This window comes from Lathyrus oleraceus, chromosome 3, assembly GCF_024323335.1.
Source record: "Lathyrus oleraceus cultivar Zhongwan6 chromosome 3, CAAS_Psat_ZW6_1.0, whole genome shotgun sequence".
Taxonomy (NCBI): domain Eukaryota; kingdom Viridiplantae; phylum Streptophyta; class Magnoliopsida; order Fabales; family Fabaceae; genus Lathyrus; species Lathyrus oleraceus.
Window position 1 is genome coordinate 532,329,951 of NC_066581.1, and position 19,925 is coordinate 532,349,875.

Sequence of the window (19,925 nt, forward strand, 5' to 3'; positions counted from 1 at the left end):
TTGAAGAAAGGAGTAGCGGTAACCGGAGGATCAATTGGAAATCTTGTGTCACTTGATCTTGCTTAAGATCAAGGGAAGAGAAGAAGATAAAATCAACATTAAACTTAGGGTTTGGGGCCCTGATTATTATTTCTCTCTTGTATACAATATTTGCAAAGGTTAATTGAATATCGCAATTCCATTTGGAATTAGGGGCAAGCGTACCTATAGTGAGGACAATTGGGGAAATTTATAAACAAATCCTTGTGTATTCTCTCTCTCTCTCTCTCTCTCTCTCTCTCTCTCTCTCTCTCTCTCTACAATTTGATAATTCATTTAGTGTGTAATTTCATATACTGATATTTTTGTTTGTGTTGAAGTATTTCAAACTGTTTTGTAAGATAATTTCAATCTAAACAATTGTAATTGGTTTTTCATATCATTAACACAAAGGAAAATCAGCTTGGTGTTTATCGTATACCAAGTGTTTGATAAATTGTCTTATTCGATTTTTTTTCCTATTTCATTCAAAATTGGTTATCAAAGTGTGACATTGTTCAAACGTTATTTTAATATATTGATCATTTTTCTCATTATTGCAATACGTTTTGTTACGGTTAATACACATATTTGATTCTTCCGGTAACAGTTTGGTCTAGACGAGTGTCAATCCGGAATTGCTTTCACTTGCCATAGTAAATAATTTTTAAAATAGTTTTTTTAAATTGAAGAAAATTTTATTTGCAATCTATTCACCCTCCCCCAAGATCGTTTCCCTCGTCTAACAAGTGGTATCACGAGCACCGATTTATCTTGTGCTTCGAAATCACTTATTTGATTATGGCTCCCGAACCTAAAGTGGTGTATAATAAAGCTTCTGTTTTTAATGGCAAAAACTATGGTTATTGGAAGGATTGTATTCTTGTCCATATCAATTCTATTGATAGAAATGTATGGAACACCATCCAAAATGATCCATTTGAAATTACCATGACCAATGCGGATAGTGTTGTTATACCTAAATCGGAAGCACAATGGAACGCGAATGATGATAAAAGGTGGTTATGTGATTGGAAAGAAATGAATATTCTAATCTCTTCTTTATGAGTTGATGAATATTATTGTGTTTCTCATTGTACAATCGCTAAAGCTATGTGGGACTCGTTGCAAGTTGCTCATGAGGGCATAAATGAAGTGAAGTAAGATAGAATCAATACTTTGAACCAAGAGTTTGAACTTTTTCATATGAAGCATGGTGAAACCATTGCCGATATGAAAAACAAGTTCACTTATCTTGTAAACCTTTTGAATGCACTTGGTAAGCCAGTTTCCAATGAAATTGCTACTAATAAAATTTTAATATGTCTTAATAGGGAATGACAACCTAAGGTCTCCATAATCAAGGAAGCTAACAACCTCTTGAAATTAGACATGACTACTTTGTTTGGTAAGCTTGAAAAACATGAGCAAGATCTCATTTGCTTGGAGAAGAATGAGAAGAATATTAAGAAGGAAAAGAACAAAGAAAATGAGGTAGACAAGAAGTCAATTGATCTAGTGGCTTCTAATTCTAATTCCAATACTAAATAGCAAGATGATAGTGGAACTAGTGATGATGAGTGTTTAGATGATGAATAAATAGGGTTGTTTGTTAAAAGGTACCATAAGTACATTAATAGAAATGGAGTGAAACACTCTAAAAAGAATCTCATCAAATACAGAAGACAATCAAATTCCTCAAAGCAAGATGAAAATAAGAAAGAAAAATCTAAAGGTTCATGTTATAATTATGGAAAAGCCGATCATTATAAGATGAATTGTCCATTACTTAAAAAGGATAAAGAAAAGGGTCAATACAAGAAATCTAGCAAGCCTAGAAGAGCATACATCGCTTGGGAAAGTGATAGTGAATCCTCAAGTGAAGGTAGCTCATGTGAAAGTGATGAAACGATAAATTTTTGCCTTATCGCCCATCATAAGAAGAAGAATGTAAGTCATTCTAAATATGAACCTATTGTTAAAATGTATAATTTTGAATTACAAATTGTTTTTGAAAATCTACATGGTGAAGCCATATAAGCTTTTAAAAGGTTGGATTCAAATAAAGGAATATTTTCATACTCAGAAGCCAAAGTTTTAGAAACTGAAAAACAAATGGAAGCTCTTAAACAAACTATGTTAGATGTTATAAAATTTAATGTTGAGGATGATAAGTCTTCTTGATTTGGAGACCATGGTCGTCTCCTCAAATCGACACACCTTGTCGACTCTGTAGAAGGGGTCGAAACAATGCAGAATTCAGCAAGAGTAAGGGGAGCAATGGGAGTAGCCAAGAAATATTCAGACCTGAAATTTTATAAGCAATCTATATAAACATGCAAAGATTTATTTTTGGCACGATGAAGAGAAACTAGTTCGTAACCTTCGTATCCTTTTGAGACATGGTTAACCTTAAAGAGGCGGAAGAAGAGGTTGGTAGATGTCGAGCCCATGTCTCCCTGATATTCATACCAATACTGGAAAACCCTCACAAAGCCCCGAGCATGTGAATGAAGTTGTGAGGGAGGGATGCGAAGATGATCCCAAACATCTTTTCCAAAGGCAGACAATGGAAGTTGGACACCGAACTTCTTGAATAAGTAGTCATAAAAAGGGATGGAACACGCTTCAAATTTGTTGCACACCCTATTGTCTGTGGGGATTATTGATATTTCCCAATTAGAGGGAGTCCCCACCTCGAAGGAGGTCACGTCCAACTTAGCTACTTGGGTATAGGTGGAAAGTGTTCCCAGATATTTTGGGTCTACCCAAGAGTAACCTTCTACGTTAGTCGCCTTCATTGGGTCCTTTAAATGATCAAATCATGTACATGAGTTATGAAGCAAATCATATAGCTTAACAATAATAGGTCTCTAGTAAAAAGGGTTTACCACATTCTATTTGGTGATGCTTCTGATTATTCTCGCATGAAAACCTTTGGCTACCTTGTTTTTGCTTGTCGTTCTAAGCGTACTAGAACAAAACATGACCCTAGGTCTCAAAAATGTATTTACTTAGGTACTAAACATGGGGTAAAATGACATATATTGTATGACACTCATAGTAAAAATATATTTATATCTAGAGATACCACCTTTTTTTAGAACATCTCCCCCTACACTTATAACCAATATCCAACCAATATTATTCTCTTACTTATTCATCACCCTAATCATATGACTATGTTCTCACTCCTCTTCCAACACTTATCCTTGACCCAACTCCCCTTCACTCTGCCAATAACAGTCCCAACAACACCCTTCCTCCTCAAACTAAACCAAACAACATAGCCAATAAGAGTCCCTACAACACATCTCCTCATCACACTCAACAAACTAACATGCCACTAACAGTCCCAATGACACTTATCCCTTTCAAACTCAAACAACCAAAACTGACAACAAAAGTCCAGACAACACATCTGCCGCTCCAACCCAATCAACCAACCATCTTATTTTAAGAAAATCTAACAAATTATCCAAATCTCCTACTTATCTTAAAGACTATCATTGCTCTCTCCTCCAAGGTACTTCTTTTACCCCTTCTTCATTCAATTCAGGTAACATCTCTCACCCTATCTCTCAGTTTTTATCCTATGATAACATGTCCATTAATCATAGAATTTTAAATTTAAAAATTTCTATCCTAAAAGAACCTTGATCTTACTCATATGTTATTACACCCTAATTAGAAACAAGCCAACAAAGAAGAACTTACATTTCCCACTAAAACTAAAATCTGGGATATTGTTTCTTTTCCCCCAAATAAGATTGTCATTGGTTGAAAATGGATTTTCAAACTTTAATTTTTAGCCAATGGAAATATTGAGAAATATAAGGCATAAATTGTAACCAAAGGCTTCAATCAAACTGAGGCATTATATTACTTATAAACCTTTAGTCCAGTGATAAAAATGACAACTATCAGATTATTATTATCCATTGCCTCGTCTTTAAACTGACATCTTCACCAATTGGACATAAATATTGTCTTTCTCCATGGAGATTTATACGTAGAAGTATATATGAAGTGTCATCGGCCTAAAGGTTCCTAACAATGTCTGTAAGTTAAACAAACCCTTATATGGCTTAAAGCAAGTCAGTCGTCAGTGGAGCCAGAAGTTATCTTTTCCACATAATTTACTTTAGGTTATCACTAATATAACTCCGACTACTCTCTTTTTACCAAGAAAACTATTAAGTCTTTTACTGATATTCTAATTTATGTTGGTGATCTCATTCTTGTAGAAAATGACTTAGCTGAATTTTCTCACATTAAACATATCTTAGACACAAAGTTTAGCATTAAAGATCTAGGACATCTCAAATATTTTCTTGGATTTTAGATTTCTAGATCTTTTAAAGGAATTTCTTTGTGTCAAAGAAAATGTAGTTTTCACTTATTACATGATGCATGTCTTCTTGCAACAAAATCTACATCCACTCTCATGCACCTAGGATGCAAGTTGGATATGGTCATGAGCCTATTCTTCTTGACTCTATTGAGTTTAAAAGTCTCATTTTTAAATCATTATATCTCACTCATTCGTGGCATGATATCATATTTGTTGTTTGCAGGTTAAACCAATACTTCACGACATCAACAAATATACATGTGCTAGAAGGTATCAGGATCCTCAGATACATCAAGAATGCTCCTGTTATGGGACTTCATCTCAAGCAATATTTAACACTTGCCACTAGAAGGTCTATAATAGGATGTACCTTTTTCTCTAAAAGCAGTCTAATCAACTAGAAATCAATAAAGAAAAATGTAGTGTCTAGATATTCATTAGAAGCAAAGTATAGAGTCCTAGCAAACACCTCATGTGAGACACGATGGTTGCTATACTTGCTTCAGGATCTCTGCATTTCCCACACACACTCTATCACTATCTTTCGTGACAATAGGAATTATTCCACGAAAGAATGAAGTACATTGAAATTGACTATCACCTCGTTCGTGACAAATTGCAAGCCAAACTCATACATTTAATGCCCATAAATTCTAAAGACCAGATTGCATACCTCTTCACCAAAGCTCTTCATCTTTGTCTCTTCTCCTCTCTTGTTCATAAACTAGATTCTAGTTTGTGGGGACCGTTACAACTTAATGTATTTTTAATTATTTTTATTCTCTTAATTTCTTTTATTTGTTTGTTAGGTAATTGAGATATTTGGGCTAATCTATTCGAGATAATTTCTCTAACAAACTTGTAACTTTGGGTCTATATTAGCCAATGACCCATCTTGTATTTTCTCAAATGAATCATTAATAAAAAAATTCTCTTTTATTTAAATTTTTCATTTCAGTTTCATCTTCAAAGCAAATGCAAATGCTTTCCTGCTGCCATCTGTGAATACTAACATAGAATCCTCACCAAGTATTAGACACTGTACTTATCTCATTAGTTTAATTATTGTTTGAGCATGTTTAATCCTTCTACTGTTGTTAGTTTTTTCTGTTAGCTTAGTGGGCATCTTACACGTGGCATTATCCTAGTGGTGGCTAATGATAAGGTTAACACACATAACTTTTCGATCTTGTGTGGTTACTATGGCTGCAAAGTTTATCATTTCACAATCCAACAAATTGTGACTAGGCAGCAATCAATTACCACAATTTTAAGACAACAATATTGGAAATAGAAAAATCAATACATTATATAAAGCAAGTTTTAGTACAAGCTTTGCAATTCAACCACAAGAACTAACAAAGTCAGAAAAATGGCTTCTATGATATCCTCTTCCGCTGTGACAACAGTCAGCCGTGCTTCTAGGGTGCAATCCGCGGCAGTGGCTCCATTCGGCGGCCTGAAATCCATGACTGGATTCCCAGTGAAGAAGGTCAACACTGACATTACTTCCATTACAAGCAATGGTGGAAGAGTAAAGTGCATGCAGGTGACAGAAACATATACATCTATTTGAATATCACTAATGATTCAAGTTTGTTAACTCTTATTGTTGAATATTTAGGTGTGGCCTCCAATTGGAAAGAAGAAGTTTGAGACTCTTTCCTATTTGCCACCATTGACGAGAGATCAGTTGTTGAAAGAAGTTGAATACCTTCTGAGGAAGGGATGGGTTCCATGCTTGGAATTTGAGTTGGAGGTTTCATATTCATTCCTTTTTTCAATGATTATATAAATACTTTTGTTTGAAACCGTAATGAGTTGATTTTGACTGTTTGGTTGCAGAAAGGATTTGTGTACCGTGAGCACAACAAGTCACCAGGATACTATGATGGAAGATACTGGACAATGTGGAAGCTTCCTATGTTTGGTACCACTGATGCTTCTCAAGTCTTGAAGGAGCTTGATGAAGTTGTTGCCGCTTACCCCCAAGCTTTCGTCCGTATCATCGGTTTCGACAACGTTCGTCAAGTTCAATGCATCAGTTTCATTGCCCACACACCAGAATCCTACTAAGTTTGAGTATTATGGAATTTGAAAAACTGTTTCTCTTGTACCATTTGTTCTACTTGTAATTTACTGTGTTTTTTATTCGGACTGTAAAATACAAATGGATGGATAAGAGTTAATCAATGATATGGTCCTTCTGAACACAAGTATGTCCTCTTGTGCTTTAGACATTTATGAACTTTCCTTTATGTAATTTTCGAATCATATTTGTAATTGACTTGATGAAGCTCTCTTATCATAAAAAATAAACCTTTTTTCTTGAAATACCAGAATCCTTGTCAGATTCTAATCATTGCCTTATAATTATAGTCATACTCATGGATTTGCAGTTGATTATGCAAAGTTATGACAATTTTTATTGCTGCCAATTTCATCTTTTATGGACTAACAAAACACATCGAAAAGGTTGTAAACATCTGTCAGTTTTGTAGAGTTTTGTAGATTACACTAGTCTCATGCAATAAGCCTAACTTAAGTTTAAATATGTTGGGGTTTGTTTATATTAAAATAAGATTATATAACTCTTGTGAAAGAGTGTTATTAGAATAATATGAAGAGGAATTATTCAAATAAAATGAATGGGTGTTATTCAGAGGTATTATTCAAATAAAGTGAAAAATGTTATTTAAATAAAGTGAAAACGTATTATTATATATGAATGATGATGAATAATATCTATAAAGAAAAAGTATTATTGTGAAGGAGATATGAATAACATCTATAAATAGTGATGACTTGATTGGAGTCAAACACGATAATTGAACAAAGGGTAATATTTCTTCTATAATAGTTTATGTACCAAATACTCATCAAGAAAGAGTTTTGAGAAAGCACGAATAGGAAATAGATAGATTGAGTATTAGTGAATTATGATCGTTTTTAATCATTATCACGAAACAAGATACACATTCTAATGTATTTATGTTTGCGAGAATCATATATTCTAAAATTAATATAATGATGATAGTTTTTTAATGAATTATGTAGTATGAATAAAATATAACTTACATATCTAACAAGATTTAAAAACACTTCATCACAAATTGGGTTGGTATAATTCATATATATATATAGTGAAATAGTTATTAGGAAACACTTGAGTATAAAATAGAATAAATTCTTATGAATCATGTATGTTATTTTCTTGTTTTTTATTTAATCTCTTATAACATCTCTTGAATTATAGTGGATCAGAGAATTGTTTTTACTCCCATAATTGATCGGTTTGATCAAACTGGATAAACAAATTTTGTGTACTCATTTTTTATTTCCGTCTCTTTCTAGTGGTTTTTTGCTTACATTATTTGACAAATTAATTTTTGTTTGAGGTCATTTATTTTGTTGTCAATGTTCTTTGTCTCACAAATTATTTTTCTTGGTGTGTTTAACCTCTGACATTTCAATTTCAAAATATGTGGCGTCTACCGTAGGGAAAGGGGATTAAGATTACAAGTAAGCATCATAAATTTTAAATGCGATATCGAGAAGTTTTTCAAAGACAACAACTTTGTTTTGGAAAGTGAAGATGCAAGCAATTTTAAATCAACAAAAATGTGTTGAAGCATTGAAAGGTGAAACATTGATGTATGCATGCCTAACACAAGCAAAGAAGACCGAGATGATGCATAAGACCAAGAATGATAATATCTTATGTTTCACAGATAAGTCCAAAGGGAAGTCGGTAGGGAGAAGATTGTGATGGAGATGTGGGTTAAACTTGAATCATTTTATGATCAAGTTTTTTCCTCACAGGTTGGGTCTGAAGCAACAACTTTATTATTTCAAATGGTAGAGAGCGAATCTACTGCGAAGAAATTGACATAATTTAGAAAGACCATTGATGACTTGCAAAATATTAAAGTGAACAAGTTGGTGATGAGAACAAGGTTTTAGTCGTGTTTGTTGGATATGTGACTTCACACACACAAGAGAGTGGGGTGAATTACGTGTTTCAGTAAAACTTGATTTTGAAATTAAAATCATAGTTTAAAAATATTTTGAAAATTGTTTTAATATTAAGCAGCGGAAAAATAAAATTGCAAAATATAAAGTGCAGAAAGTAAAGAGTTAAAGGAAAAGAGATAACACCAGAAGTTATATAGCTTTGGTTAAACAAAGAAACATACCTACTCATCTCCCCAAGAATTGATCTTGAGAGTATCAAATAAACTTGAGAGCTTTTAGTAGGTTATACTCATGAACCCCCTTATACAAGGAAAAATGAAGTTTGAATTTAACTTCCAAGCAAACATCAAAGTATGAAGTAAAGCGGTGAGTCTTCCTTCCAAATGTAAGATGGAAGTGGTTAGTCTCATTTCCACGAGAATCTTAGAGTGATTAGTCTTCAAGCTTTTAAAAGAGCATTGGGATAACTTTTGATACGATGATGAGATCGCGGATCTTAACATTAGTTTTATACTGGGGTAACGAATAACCTATGAGATTTTAATACCAAGCTAATTTTTAACCTAAGAAAGCTTTTAATATTGGGCTAAGCTTTAACCTTAACTTGGTTTTACCACGGACTAACCAAGAATCTATGAAAGCTTTTATCACGACCTGAGCTTTCTAACCTAAAAAAGGATTCGATGACACAATTCCCAAACCAAATCTTTTTTACGGGTTTAGCTTCTAACTCAAATAAACAATCTCTAATAGGATAAAATGTTCAACCAAGGTATAAACATAAGTTTCTTAGTTAACTTGCAAATCTACCCTTCAAGAATTACAACTTCCTCATTTGCAAAAGGATTTTCTCAAAAAGCACTTTGGCTAAACTCTTAGTGAGAGAAAGTAAACAAAACAAAAGTTTAGAGAGAGAGAGAGGTATGAAATGAAAGACGGTTCTGAATTATTTGAAATGAGAGAAGGAACTTTTATATATAAGCTTGAGGTTGTCTTAAAAAGGAAATAATTTTTAATGCATTTTATGACTTGCCAATCGATTGACAACATGCGCCAATCGATTGGTGGACTCAGAAATAATCGATTATTGAATTATATATGGTAAGAAAAGATATCTAGTTGTCATCCATTATTAAGATGAGGTCCTAATCATTTAGGGATAATTTTTGAACTCTCTCAATCAATTGGGATAAAGTGCTAATCGATTAGAAAACACAAAAATTTGTCCAGATCTTTTCAGACAGCTTCGAACTTATCTGACACGACTTCAAGATATTTTTGGAAATGTTTTATTGAGAAAAACCAGTTTAAAAAATATTTTTGTGTGTGTCTGATTCAGCCACGCACTTTTACGAGAACGCCCTTATGATTTAAAGAGTATTCACTTAGACTAATCAAGGCAGGGTTTTCTTGTACTTCAGAATGTTGTCGGATGCTTTCTTTCTTGTAGACACTTGTCTGAGTTTACTTGAGATGAGGCTTTAGTTATATTCCATTTGGTTTCCATCATCGGATAGTCAAGTCCAACAAACCCTAATTCTTTGACTTGCATCTTTAACCGCTAATACTTGAGTTGTCATCATGAAAAGTTGTTGTCCTTGTTAAAGGCATGTAACCTGTAAACAGGATTTCACATTCTCCCCCTTTTTTATGATGACAACACATCTCTCAAGGGAGGTGGTAAAATAAAATAACACATATGTGTTTGGAGTAACTTAACTCCCTGTGAGTTAAATAGAGAATATACTCTACTCCCCCTGAGAGTATATTTCTCCCCCTTTGTTGAAATGAAAAAGGAGGGTAAGGATGAATTTCATAAAGTATAAATATGCAAACATAGGCAATTAAACAGAATGGAGAAACATTGTCTTATTCATTGAAGATAAAATTCTTAGAATTCAAAGTACAAGAATGAAATTTGCAGAATTGAAATATTGAGAAAAAATAAATAACAGATTGGTAAACAAAAAAACATATAAGTGAGATCATTTGATCTCATAAGCATCACCTTTAATTGCCATGGTTTTCTTCATGTCCTCGGCTAGGTTTTGACATACTCAGTGTGTTCATCTTCTCATTCTTCCCTTAATGATGAGTCTTCCTCTATTTATCCATACTTGATATGAACTATAGTCTCTATAAGGATGGTATAGGTGATTTTATGGTTTGTTGAGTCTTCTGTTTCCTCCATGGTGTTAATGTTGAAGGTAGCCAGGAGTCTTGTGATGATTGGTCCATAGGGTAGTCATGCGGATGGTATTTCTTTGCATCAGATCATGTGGTTGAACATTCCTTCTACCCAATTGGTTCAAATTTATTTGGTCAGGAGCCACAAGCATACTACATCTTCCCAAACTACATACACATGGTTTATGATCGTTGGGAAGAGGATCCTAGTGAGAAGGTAGTGGGGGATATGATCCTAAATTTTGGCTTCAGTTGAATGTATTTGAAGGGGACTTTCTTATTTTCCATAGGCCTGATGACAAAGGCGTTGATGACAATAGAGTGTTTGATGTTTTTAAAGCATATTGGTTTATCAATGGTGTATGATATCTATTCAGTTGACAGCTCAAAAATTCTCCTAAAATGATCTTTGTGAATTGCGATTTCCACTCCTCTTATAGATGTTCTCAAAGAGGTTTCTACAAGTTTCAGGTTTAGGTATAACTCTCTTACTAAGTTTAGGAAGGTCATATCTAGTATTTGGGTGAAGAGATATTTGAGGAAAGCTTAATAAATTTGGTTATAAGGCTTGTAGCTCTTAAAGAGACTTGGTTCCATGTACCAAGGTTAAAGTACTTTCTTAGCTATAATTGTCATATTCTCTTCTTGCTTGCGGTTTATCAAACCCGTGGTGAACATATTTCTTCTTGGTGTTTCTATGAGATTTTGGCTTGAGGAGGCCATGGTGCTACTTATGGCTGAGGAACTAACAAGAAAGGATGTAAGAAGGTATGAATTTTTGAGATGCAAGAAATAGTGAAGGAAGCATACCTATTTATAATGTGCCTTCTGAAGATTTGATCATGTATTCCTGGAAAGCATTCAATGAAGATTGTGCTATTAAAAATCAAATAAAAAAAATTCCATATTGTGTATCTCAATCCATTGGCTAGGGGCTCCAATCAATTGGTTCACCAGATATTTCAGGGTTTTGTATGTTCTTCATCAAGCAGGAATTTTGTTTGGTTGAGGCAAAAGTTTGGCTTGGATTTGATTTGAAAATTTGCACGTCAAGCTATTCAAATCGAGTGTCTTAGTTTGCTACTCGATTGGGCTTACATAGTTAAGTCTACTTAGTGCATTTTTGGGTCTTAGGCTAAATTTGGTTGCTTTTCTACACCCATGTTAAGCTTACTTGCACCTCATTTCTAAAAACACTTGAGATACTCATCTTTTGGGTTAGAAAATATTTTATTTACATGAGCAAAATTAAATTTATCATTTTTAAGGGTTAATCAAAGTTGTCCGATTAAGTTATCCTTAAAATGATGTATACCTCTTTTTATCAAGATTTCTTGATAAACACTTCCCTTATAGGGGAACACCAATCATAATATGGTGTATCATTCTCTATACATTGTTGGATATGAGAACTCACTTATGTTTTACAGAGTATTCACTCAAACTAATTGAGGCAAAACTATTTTGTACTTTAAGACTTTGTCGAATGTTTTATTTCTTAAAGACATTTGCTTGAGTTTACTTGAGATAAGACTTGAGTTATATTCCATTTGGTTGCCATCACCGGATAGTCAAGTCCAACAAACCCTAATTATTTGCTTTGCATCTTTAACTGCTTAACTGTTTGTACTTGACTTGTCATCATCAGTTATCTTCATCAAAAGTTGGTATTCTTTTGAAGGCATATCACCTACAAAACAAGATTCCACAATGTTGAACTCATTATCCAGACTCTTTGAGAATTTCAAGGATGCTCTTATTTATAATAAGAAGACACTATCACCTTGGAGGAGGTTAAATTGGCCATCTGAATTAATGAGTTGACCAAGATGAAAGAGATGATAGTTGACGATAATGCTGAAGGCTTGAGTGTTTTAAGAGGAAGGAGTGAGAGTAGAGAAAACCAAAAGAGAAATATGATTCGGAGTTAAAATGCTTCATTTTTCATCAAATCAGTTATTTCAATAAGGTTTGTTTCGAGATTGGAGACATAGATGATTTTGTTCAAATTGTGGTTGTCTCATATGAGGATGGTTATGATAATGTTAGAGCAGTAGTGGTGATGAGTGTGAAGACAAAATAAGTTAGGTCATGGGCTTAAGATGTTTTATCACATGTGCCTAAGTAAAGAATATTTTGAAGCTTTTGAGACGAAAGAAAGATGGAGTCCTTCGACTCGGTAACAACAAGGTTTGCAACTTTCATAGTATTGGTACACTTAGACTTCAAATTTTCAATGATCGTGAGTTCCTTCTATGCAATGTAAGGTATGTTACCTAGCTTAAGTGAAATTCGTTGTCTATAAGCAAGTTCAATGATTCAGGAAACTACACTAAAAATGAACGTGGAATGTTGAAAACTTCGCAAGGTGCTTTGATTATAGCTAGAGGATCTTAAATTTGTGGGTTATATATTTTAGATGGTTCCATTGTTTTTGTTCATGCATCATTACCTATTTAGGATTTCTTAACAAAATTAAGCTGTAACATTTGAGAATAGGGTACGTTAGTGAAAGAGGTTTGGATGAGGGTGGAAATAGGTCGGGTTAAGTTAGGTTTTGTCAAGCCTGGGCTTGACCTACTAAAAAATTCAAATCCTAAGTCTACCTTGTAGTCTATCATAAACTAATTTTTAGGTCTGAGTTTAGCCTTTTTCGAATGTCTGATTGGCCAAGTAGCCTACTTAAAAACTTATTTCATTTGAACGTTTATAAATAAGAAATCCAACTAATGTTAAATAGACTAAACAATTAAAGATCAATTAGACTAAATATTTATTTTCATTGACTCATTTAAGTTTACCGATTAGCATAAGTTTGGTGGTACTATTTGTTTGAGAGAACTTTTGAAAACAACTTATAACATTGTTCATAAGGTTTTTTCAACTTATTTTCTTAAGTTCTTCAAGATAATTAATATTTTTTGTATTTTAATTCAAAGTACAAAATACAATATAATAATAATAAACTTATTTATTTTTATTTAAATAGGTCGGTCTGGTAGGCTTAAAAGACTTTTTACGGTTTGTGGCCCAACTTTTTTAGGTAAATAGGCTTATAAAAAAACTCAGGCATTTTCTATTTAAGAAAAAGTTGAGCATTTCTAACGCACTCTATATGTTTCTACTGCACCACGCGAATTTCCAAAAATGCCCCCTGTTTTCGGAAATGCATCTCCGGACGCATCTTTTGCATACTCAACAAAGGTCATTCTGAGACGCGCCCTACAAGTTGGGTTATTTTTATTTCGGAAATGCATCTCTGGAACATTTTAAGAAATACCTTATTTATTTACCAGTTCAGTAGAATTTCCGAAGATTCATCTCCGAAATTTTGAAATTTTCTATAACCTTTGTATGTCAGATATTTCCAGAGATGCATCTCCAAAAATATCTGATAAAAGAAGAAGTTGCATGATAACACAAACCATTGTTGTCGTAGTTGGTTTTCAACCAAACCCTTCCCCAGAAAACCTTCTATTCTCAATCCATATTTCACTCCAAATCTCCATTCTTTTGATTCATCAAATCATAAGAAGCAAAAGAAGATAAAATTTCAAGTAAAAATCATTCATTTTCCTCTGTATTGCTCACATTAATCATGCTTTTTTTATAGAAAAAAAGAGCGTCGTGTCCGGAAATGTATCTTTAGAACGAGGATGAACTTGTCTGGAGATGAATCTCCGAAAGTTGTCTGTGTTTGATTTCTAGTTATGTCTTCAGCAGTAGCGCTTATATGTTGTTATGTTGTAATTGTTTTCATTAGAACAATTGAGGAAGATTGCCTATCCGGAAACCACTGGCATGAAACCGCCCTCCCAACCGGTAAAAACAAAAGGTGCTCCGAAGAAAATGAAGCCTACACCGAATGACAATTCGATTACACGATCTCCTTCATATTTTGAACGTGTTGACAAAGTTTTTCCAGACTCATCAACTCCAAAATCTCAAAAGAGTGTTGTCAAAGGGAGCTTGCATTAGCAAACCACCTCTGATGCCGCCTCCGCCAAAGATTCCATTCATTGACGAGATATCAATTTTTATGCACAAATATATCGAGCGGATCGTCAATATTGTGGGGGACGGTAATTGAGGTTAGAGTCGTTTCAGCTTTACTCAGTAAAAGAGAAGATAGTCATACAGTTGTCTGCCATCAACTTATCCAAGAGTTGAAGACCATAAAGAATCATACACATAGTTGCACGAAAATAAAGAAAAATTTGATGAAGTTTATATGTCTCTTGTTCCTTGCCTTAGTGGTCTGACACCGAAGGAAAAATTGATGAGCTTCTCTGAAATGAGTCACCTCGTAGCATGTGTGTATGATAAGGTGTGCATTGATCTTACACACTACGGTTTTTCAGAAACCTTTTTCCCACTATGCATTGTCCCACGTCAAAATCCAAATGATCGTACCATGTGTATTTGGTGGCTTTCAAAATCAATTCATTTTATTCAAGTTTACTTGAAACCGGGATGCTCTATACCACTTACATCACCTGAGTGGACGACTCATTCAACCATAAAAGTCGAGATTTGGACGAATCATTTTATCGAAAGGATGCAAGAATTCGAGAAATTGAACAACATTAAAAAAGAATCAAATGCACAAACGTCCAAGGGGGTACCACCAATAGATTTAGCCGGCGACATATGTTTCGATTCGTTTTAATTTCTTGTTTTACCGGACAAATAAGTGTATACAATTGTGTCTCAATATAAATAAAGTGTTACATATTCACCAATTATTCATATTTTGTCTTAATGCATTTTTTATCTTCCCTGTAATAATATTTGTGTTTTTCGTAAATGAAAAAACATGTTTTGTTTTAGGGTTCTGTTTTGAAACTAGTTCAGGAGAAGTTCCGGAGATGCATCTCCGGAACAAGATAATAGGGTGCGGTTCCAAAGATATATCTTCAGAATCAGCATGTCAGTCGTCATTGAGTGGTCCATATTAATCTATGACTTCTATAAATTAAGGTGCTCTTATGTTATATTTCACACAAATTGAAAATGTCTAAAATATCACAAATAAACATTGACCGATATGTCGCAAATACCTTGTTATCCAACTCTACACATGGGTGCATGTTCAAGCTCAATGACTTCACCTCCCTCAAAGATATCAAAGACAAATCCATTATCTCCTACCTTATGAAGACAATCGAAAGATTGTGAATCTCGAGTATCATTCACCGTCGATTGGTAATGGAGGGAAGATTGAGTTTAGCAAATTTTAGCTCAAGACGCAAGAGGATGTAAAGGCTACGTGGAATACGTTTTTCCATTTCGAAATAAAAGTTTCGCTCAAGTTGGAAGCGACGATTTCAAGATCGGTCGAAGATATTCTGAAGATGTTGAAGCGTCCACCTGGATATTGAAGTGTAATGTCACATTTTATGTTGAACTTATATATGTTTTTGGATCTGGTACTGATGTGTCTGTCTTACGGAAATGTAACTACATGAAATTTTCGGAGATACATCTCCGAAATAAAATAAACCAAACAATAGGGCGTCACTCTGAATGGTCTTACTTGAATGTATGTTGGGGTGCATCCGAAGATGCATCTCTGGAAATAAAGGCTATTTGTGGAAATTCGTATGGTGTAGTAGAAACTTATAGGATGCATTAAGAAATTGTCAAAAAGTTTGCCCTGGTATGGGCCTGTGTAGGATGGGTCATAGGTCCCTATTAATTGTTCTGGCCTATTCCCACCCTAAAGCTAACGAAATAATATTTACTAGTAAGTGAGAAATTGAATAATCTAGAATTTGTTAGGCTTAATACATATTGTAGTCACTTAACTTAATTTAATGTTCCGCTTTATTCCGTTAACTAAAATACATTACAAGTTAATCCTTTAACTTTACTTCCGTTATCCTATTTGGTCACTTCCGTCAATTTCTTGAGAAAAAAAAACATTAAATTCCAGTTTGGTCACTTCTGTCAATTTAACTGAGAAGTGATTAATTATGTCAATTTTTTATCATTGCCTATTAAGAAGAAGAAAAACACGGTGAAGTGTAAGAGTGAGTGTATAGTAGATGGTTTGAGTATCCTCACTCATATCCATTGATCCCGTCAAAGGTGAAAACTCATGTGTATGCTTCCTATTTCTTTATAGGAAGTAGAAGCAGATGCATTAATGAGTAATGCAATTGGTTGTGAAACAATCATGAAAAATAGACTAATTTGAGCTTTTGTCCTTGTCCATGTATTTCTATATTGAAAATTCATAGGACCAGGATCATTATGAAAAGAGAAAAAATTGCTGTTATGAAAATAAGTTATGACAGTTGCATAACACTGCACCTTAATATCATACTGTTAGTTCCTTTGTTACTTCAAATTTCAAATTCAACACAAAACAATGAAGAAGAAGAAAAGATAATACTAATTTGAGAATGAACAAAAGGACCATATCATTCATTAACTCTTCTCCATCCATTTCCATTTTACAGTCCGAAACCAAAAACCGAAAAAAAAAACACAGTAAATTACAAGCACAACAAATGGTACAAGAGAAACAGCTTTTCCAATGCCATAATACTCAAACTTAGTAGGATTCTGGTGTGTGTGCAATGAAACTGATGCATTGAACTTGACGAACGTTGTCGAAACCGATGATACGAACGAAAGCTTGAGGGTAAGCGGCAACAACTTCATCAAGCTCCTTCAAGACTTGAGAAGCATCAGTGGTACCAAACATAGGAAGCTTCCACATTGTCCAGTATCTTCCATCATAGTATCCTGGTGACTTGTTGTGCTCACGGTACACAAATCCTTTCTGCAACCAAACAGTCAAAATCAACTCATTACGGTTTCAAACAAAAGTATTTATATAATCATTGAAAAAAGGAATGAATATGAAACCTCCAACTCAAATTCCAAGCATGGAACCCATCCCTTCCTCAGAAGGTATTCAACTTCTTTCAACAATTGATCTCTCGTCAATGGTGGCAAATAGGAAAGAGTCTCAAACTTCTTCTTTCCAATTGGAGGCCACACCTAAATATTCAACATAAACGGTTAACAAACTTGAATCATTACTGATATTCAACTATATATATATATGTATATGTTTCTGTCACCTGCATGCACTTTACTCTTCCACCATTGCTTGTAATGGAAGTAATGTCAGTGTTGACCTTCTTCACTGGGAATCCAGTCATGGATTTGAGGCCGCCGAATGGAGCCACTGCGGCGGATTGCCCCCTAGAGGCACGGCTGACTGTTGTCACAGCGGAAGAGGATATCATAGAAGCCATTTTTCTCACTTCTGTATGAATTGCAAAGCTTCTGCTAAAACTTGCTATATATAATGTTTTTATTTATCTATTTCCAATATTATGGTCTTAATATTGTGGTAATTAGCTACTGCCTAGTACCAATCTTGTTAGATTGTGAAATGATAAACTTTGCAGCCATATTAACCACACAAGATTGAAAAGTTGTGTGTCCTAACCTTATCATTTGCCACCAATAGGATAATGCCACGTGTAAGATGCCCATTAAGCTAACTGAAAAAACTAACAACACTAGAAGGATTAAACATGATCAAACAATAATTAAACTAATGAGATAAGTACATTAGATGTTAGTGTTGACAAACAGATGGCAGGGAAACATTTGCTTTGATGATGAAACTGAATTGAAAAAATTAAATAAAAGAGGAAAGTTTTATTAATGATTCATTTGAAAAAATATAAGATGAATCATTAGCTAATATAGACCCAAAGTTACAAGTTTGTTAGAGAAACTATCTCTAATAGATTAGCCCAAATATCTCAACTACCTGACAAACAAATAGAAAAAAAGGAAATTAAGAGAATAAAAATAATTAAAAATATATTAAGTTGTAGCAGCCCCTATAAATTAGAATGAAAGTTAATAATTCCTAGTTTGTGAACAAAAGAGGAGAAGAGACCAAGATGAAGAGTTTTGGTGAAGAGGTATGCAACTTGGTTTTCAGAAATTATGGGCATCAAATGTACGAGGTTGGTTTGCAATTTGTCATGAACGAGGTATGGGAAATGCAGAGATCCTGAAGCAAGTATAGAAACCATCGTGTCTCACATGATGTGTTTGCTAAAGCTCTATACTTTACTTCTGATGAAGATCTAGACACTACATTTTGCTTCTTTGATTTCTAGTTGATTAAAGTGCTTCTAAGGAAAAAGGTAAATCCTATTATAGACCTTATAGTGGTTGGACATGCTCCTTAGTCTGACTTTGTAAAACCAGTAATAGCCAATGTTGAATTCTGCTTGAAATGAAGTTCCATAGCAGAAGCATTCTTGATGTATCTGAGGATCCTGATACCTTCTAGCACAAGTATATTGGTTGGTGTCGTGAAGTATTGGTTTAACCTGCAAACAACAAATATGATATCATGCCTAGAATGAGTGAGATATAATGATTTATCAATGAGACTTTTAAACTCATAAGAGTCAAGAAGAATATGTTCCTTGGCCATATCCAGCTTGCATCCTAGGTGCATGGGAGTGGATGCATGTTTTGTTGCAAGACGACCTGCATCATGTAATAAGTGGAGACTGCATTTTCTTTGACATGAATAAATTCCTTTAAAAGATCTAGTAATCTAAAATCCAAGAAAATATTTGAGATGTCCTAGATCTTTAATGTTAAACTTTGTGTCTAAGATATGTTTAATGTGAGAAAATTCAGCTAAGTCATTTTCTACAAGAATGGGATCACCAACATAAATTAGAATAACAGTAAGAGACTTAACAGTTTTCTTGATAAAAAGAGAGTAGTCTGATTAGTGATAACCTAAAGTAAATAAGGTGGAAGCACTACGCCAAATAAGGGAAAAGAGGGCGCTTATTTTGGCCTATAACAGCGCTTTTAAGCGCCCTCTAATCTGGCGCTGGCATAGGTAAAGACAGCGCTTTGTTCTCCTGGAGAAAGCGCTGTCTAAAGTGGCCACATTATAGTGCGCTTTAAGAAAAAAGCGCCCTCTGGAGTGGTCCATACAGGGACACCTTAGAGGGCGCTTTCTGGAAAAAGCGCCCTCTAAAGTTGTCAGTGTAAAGTGTTTAGAGGGCGCTTTCAGGAAAAAGCGCCATCTAAAGTTGTCAATGTAAAGTGTTTAGAGGGCGCTTTCAGGAAAAAGCGCCCTCTAAAGTTGTCAATGTAAAGTGTTTAGAGGGCACTTTCTGGACAAAGCGCTCTCTAAAGTGTTAGTTATTTTAAAAAAAATTGTTTGAAAAACAGTGGATATATATTTAATTGGTAACCTGTTCGCATGCTGCAAAAGTGTAAAATTCATATTGATTTCATCCTTTAATCCAATGTTATACACCATTAATCCATTGATATATACAACATGAATCCATTTATATACAACATTAATCCTCCATATATA

General features: G+C 34.1%; 2 protein-coding genes across 2 annotated transcripts; one reads left to right on the forward strand and one right to left on the reverse strand.

The window, feature by feature from the left end:
- Positions 1 to 5,678: 5,678 nt before the first annotated feature.
- LOC127128732 (ribulose bisphosphate carboxylase small subunit, chloroplastic 3-like) lies at positions 5,679 to 6,706 on the forward strand. The gene is made up of 3 exons (XM_051058114.1): positions 5,679 to 5,921; positions 5,997 to 6,131; positions 6,218 to 6,706. The coding sequence occupies exons 1-3, from the start codon at positions 5,745 to 5,747 to the stop codon at positions 6,446 to 6,448; spliced, it is 543 nt and encodes a 180-aa protein (XP_050914071.1). The 5' UTR covers positions 5,679 to 5,744; the 3' UTR covers positions 6,449 to 6,706.
- Positions 6,707 to 16,942: 10,236 nt separating this feature from the next.
- On the reverse strand, positions 16,943 to 17,840 carry LOC127128735 (ribulose bisphosphate carboxylase small subunit, chloroplastic 2-like). The gene is made up of 3 exons (XM_051058117.1): positions 17,629 to 17,840; positions 17,411 to 17,545; positions 16,943 to 17,324 (listed from the first exon to the last, which is right to left on the reverse strand). The coding sequence occupies exons 1-3, from the start codon at positions 17,803 to 17,805 to the stop codon at positions 17,094 to 17,096; spliced, it is 543 nt and encodes a 180-aa protein (XP_050914074.1). The 5' UTR covers positions 17,806 to 17,840; the 3' UTR covers positions 16,943 to 17,093.
- Between the last annotated feature and the right edge of the window lie 2,085 nt (positions 17,841 to 19,925).

What these genes read in the sequence shown, in the direction of transcription:
- LOC127128732 (XM_051058114.1), top strand. Translation starts at nt 5,745, where the DNA reads ATGGCTTCTATGATATCCTCTTCCGCTGTGACAACAGTCAGCCGTGCT. An exon ending in GAAGAGTAAAGTGCATGCAG is followed by an intron (nt 5,922 to 5,996) that starts GTGACAGAAACA and finishes TTGAATATTTAG; the next exon opens with GTGTGGCCTCCAATTGGAAA. An exon ending in GCTTGGAATTTGAGTTGGAG is followed by an intron (nt 6,132 to 6,217) that starts GTTTCATATTCA and finishes GTTTGGTTGCAG; the next exon opens with AAAGGATTTGTGTACCGTGA.
- LOC127128735 (XM_051058117.1), bottom strand. Translation starts at nt 17,805, where the DNA reads ATGGCTTCTATGATATCCTCTTCCGCTGTGACAACAGTCAGCCGTGCC. An exon ending in GAAGAGTAAAGTGCATGCAG is followed by an intron (nt 17,546 to 17,628) that starts GTGACAGAAACA and finishes TTGAATATTTAG; the next exon opens with GTGTGGCCTCCAATTGGAAA. An exon ending in GCTTGGAATTTGAGTTGGAG is followed by an intron (nt 17,325 to 17,410) that starts GTTTCATATTCA and finishes GTTTGGTTGCAG; the next exon opens with AAAGGATTTGTGTACCGTGA.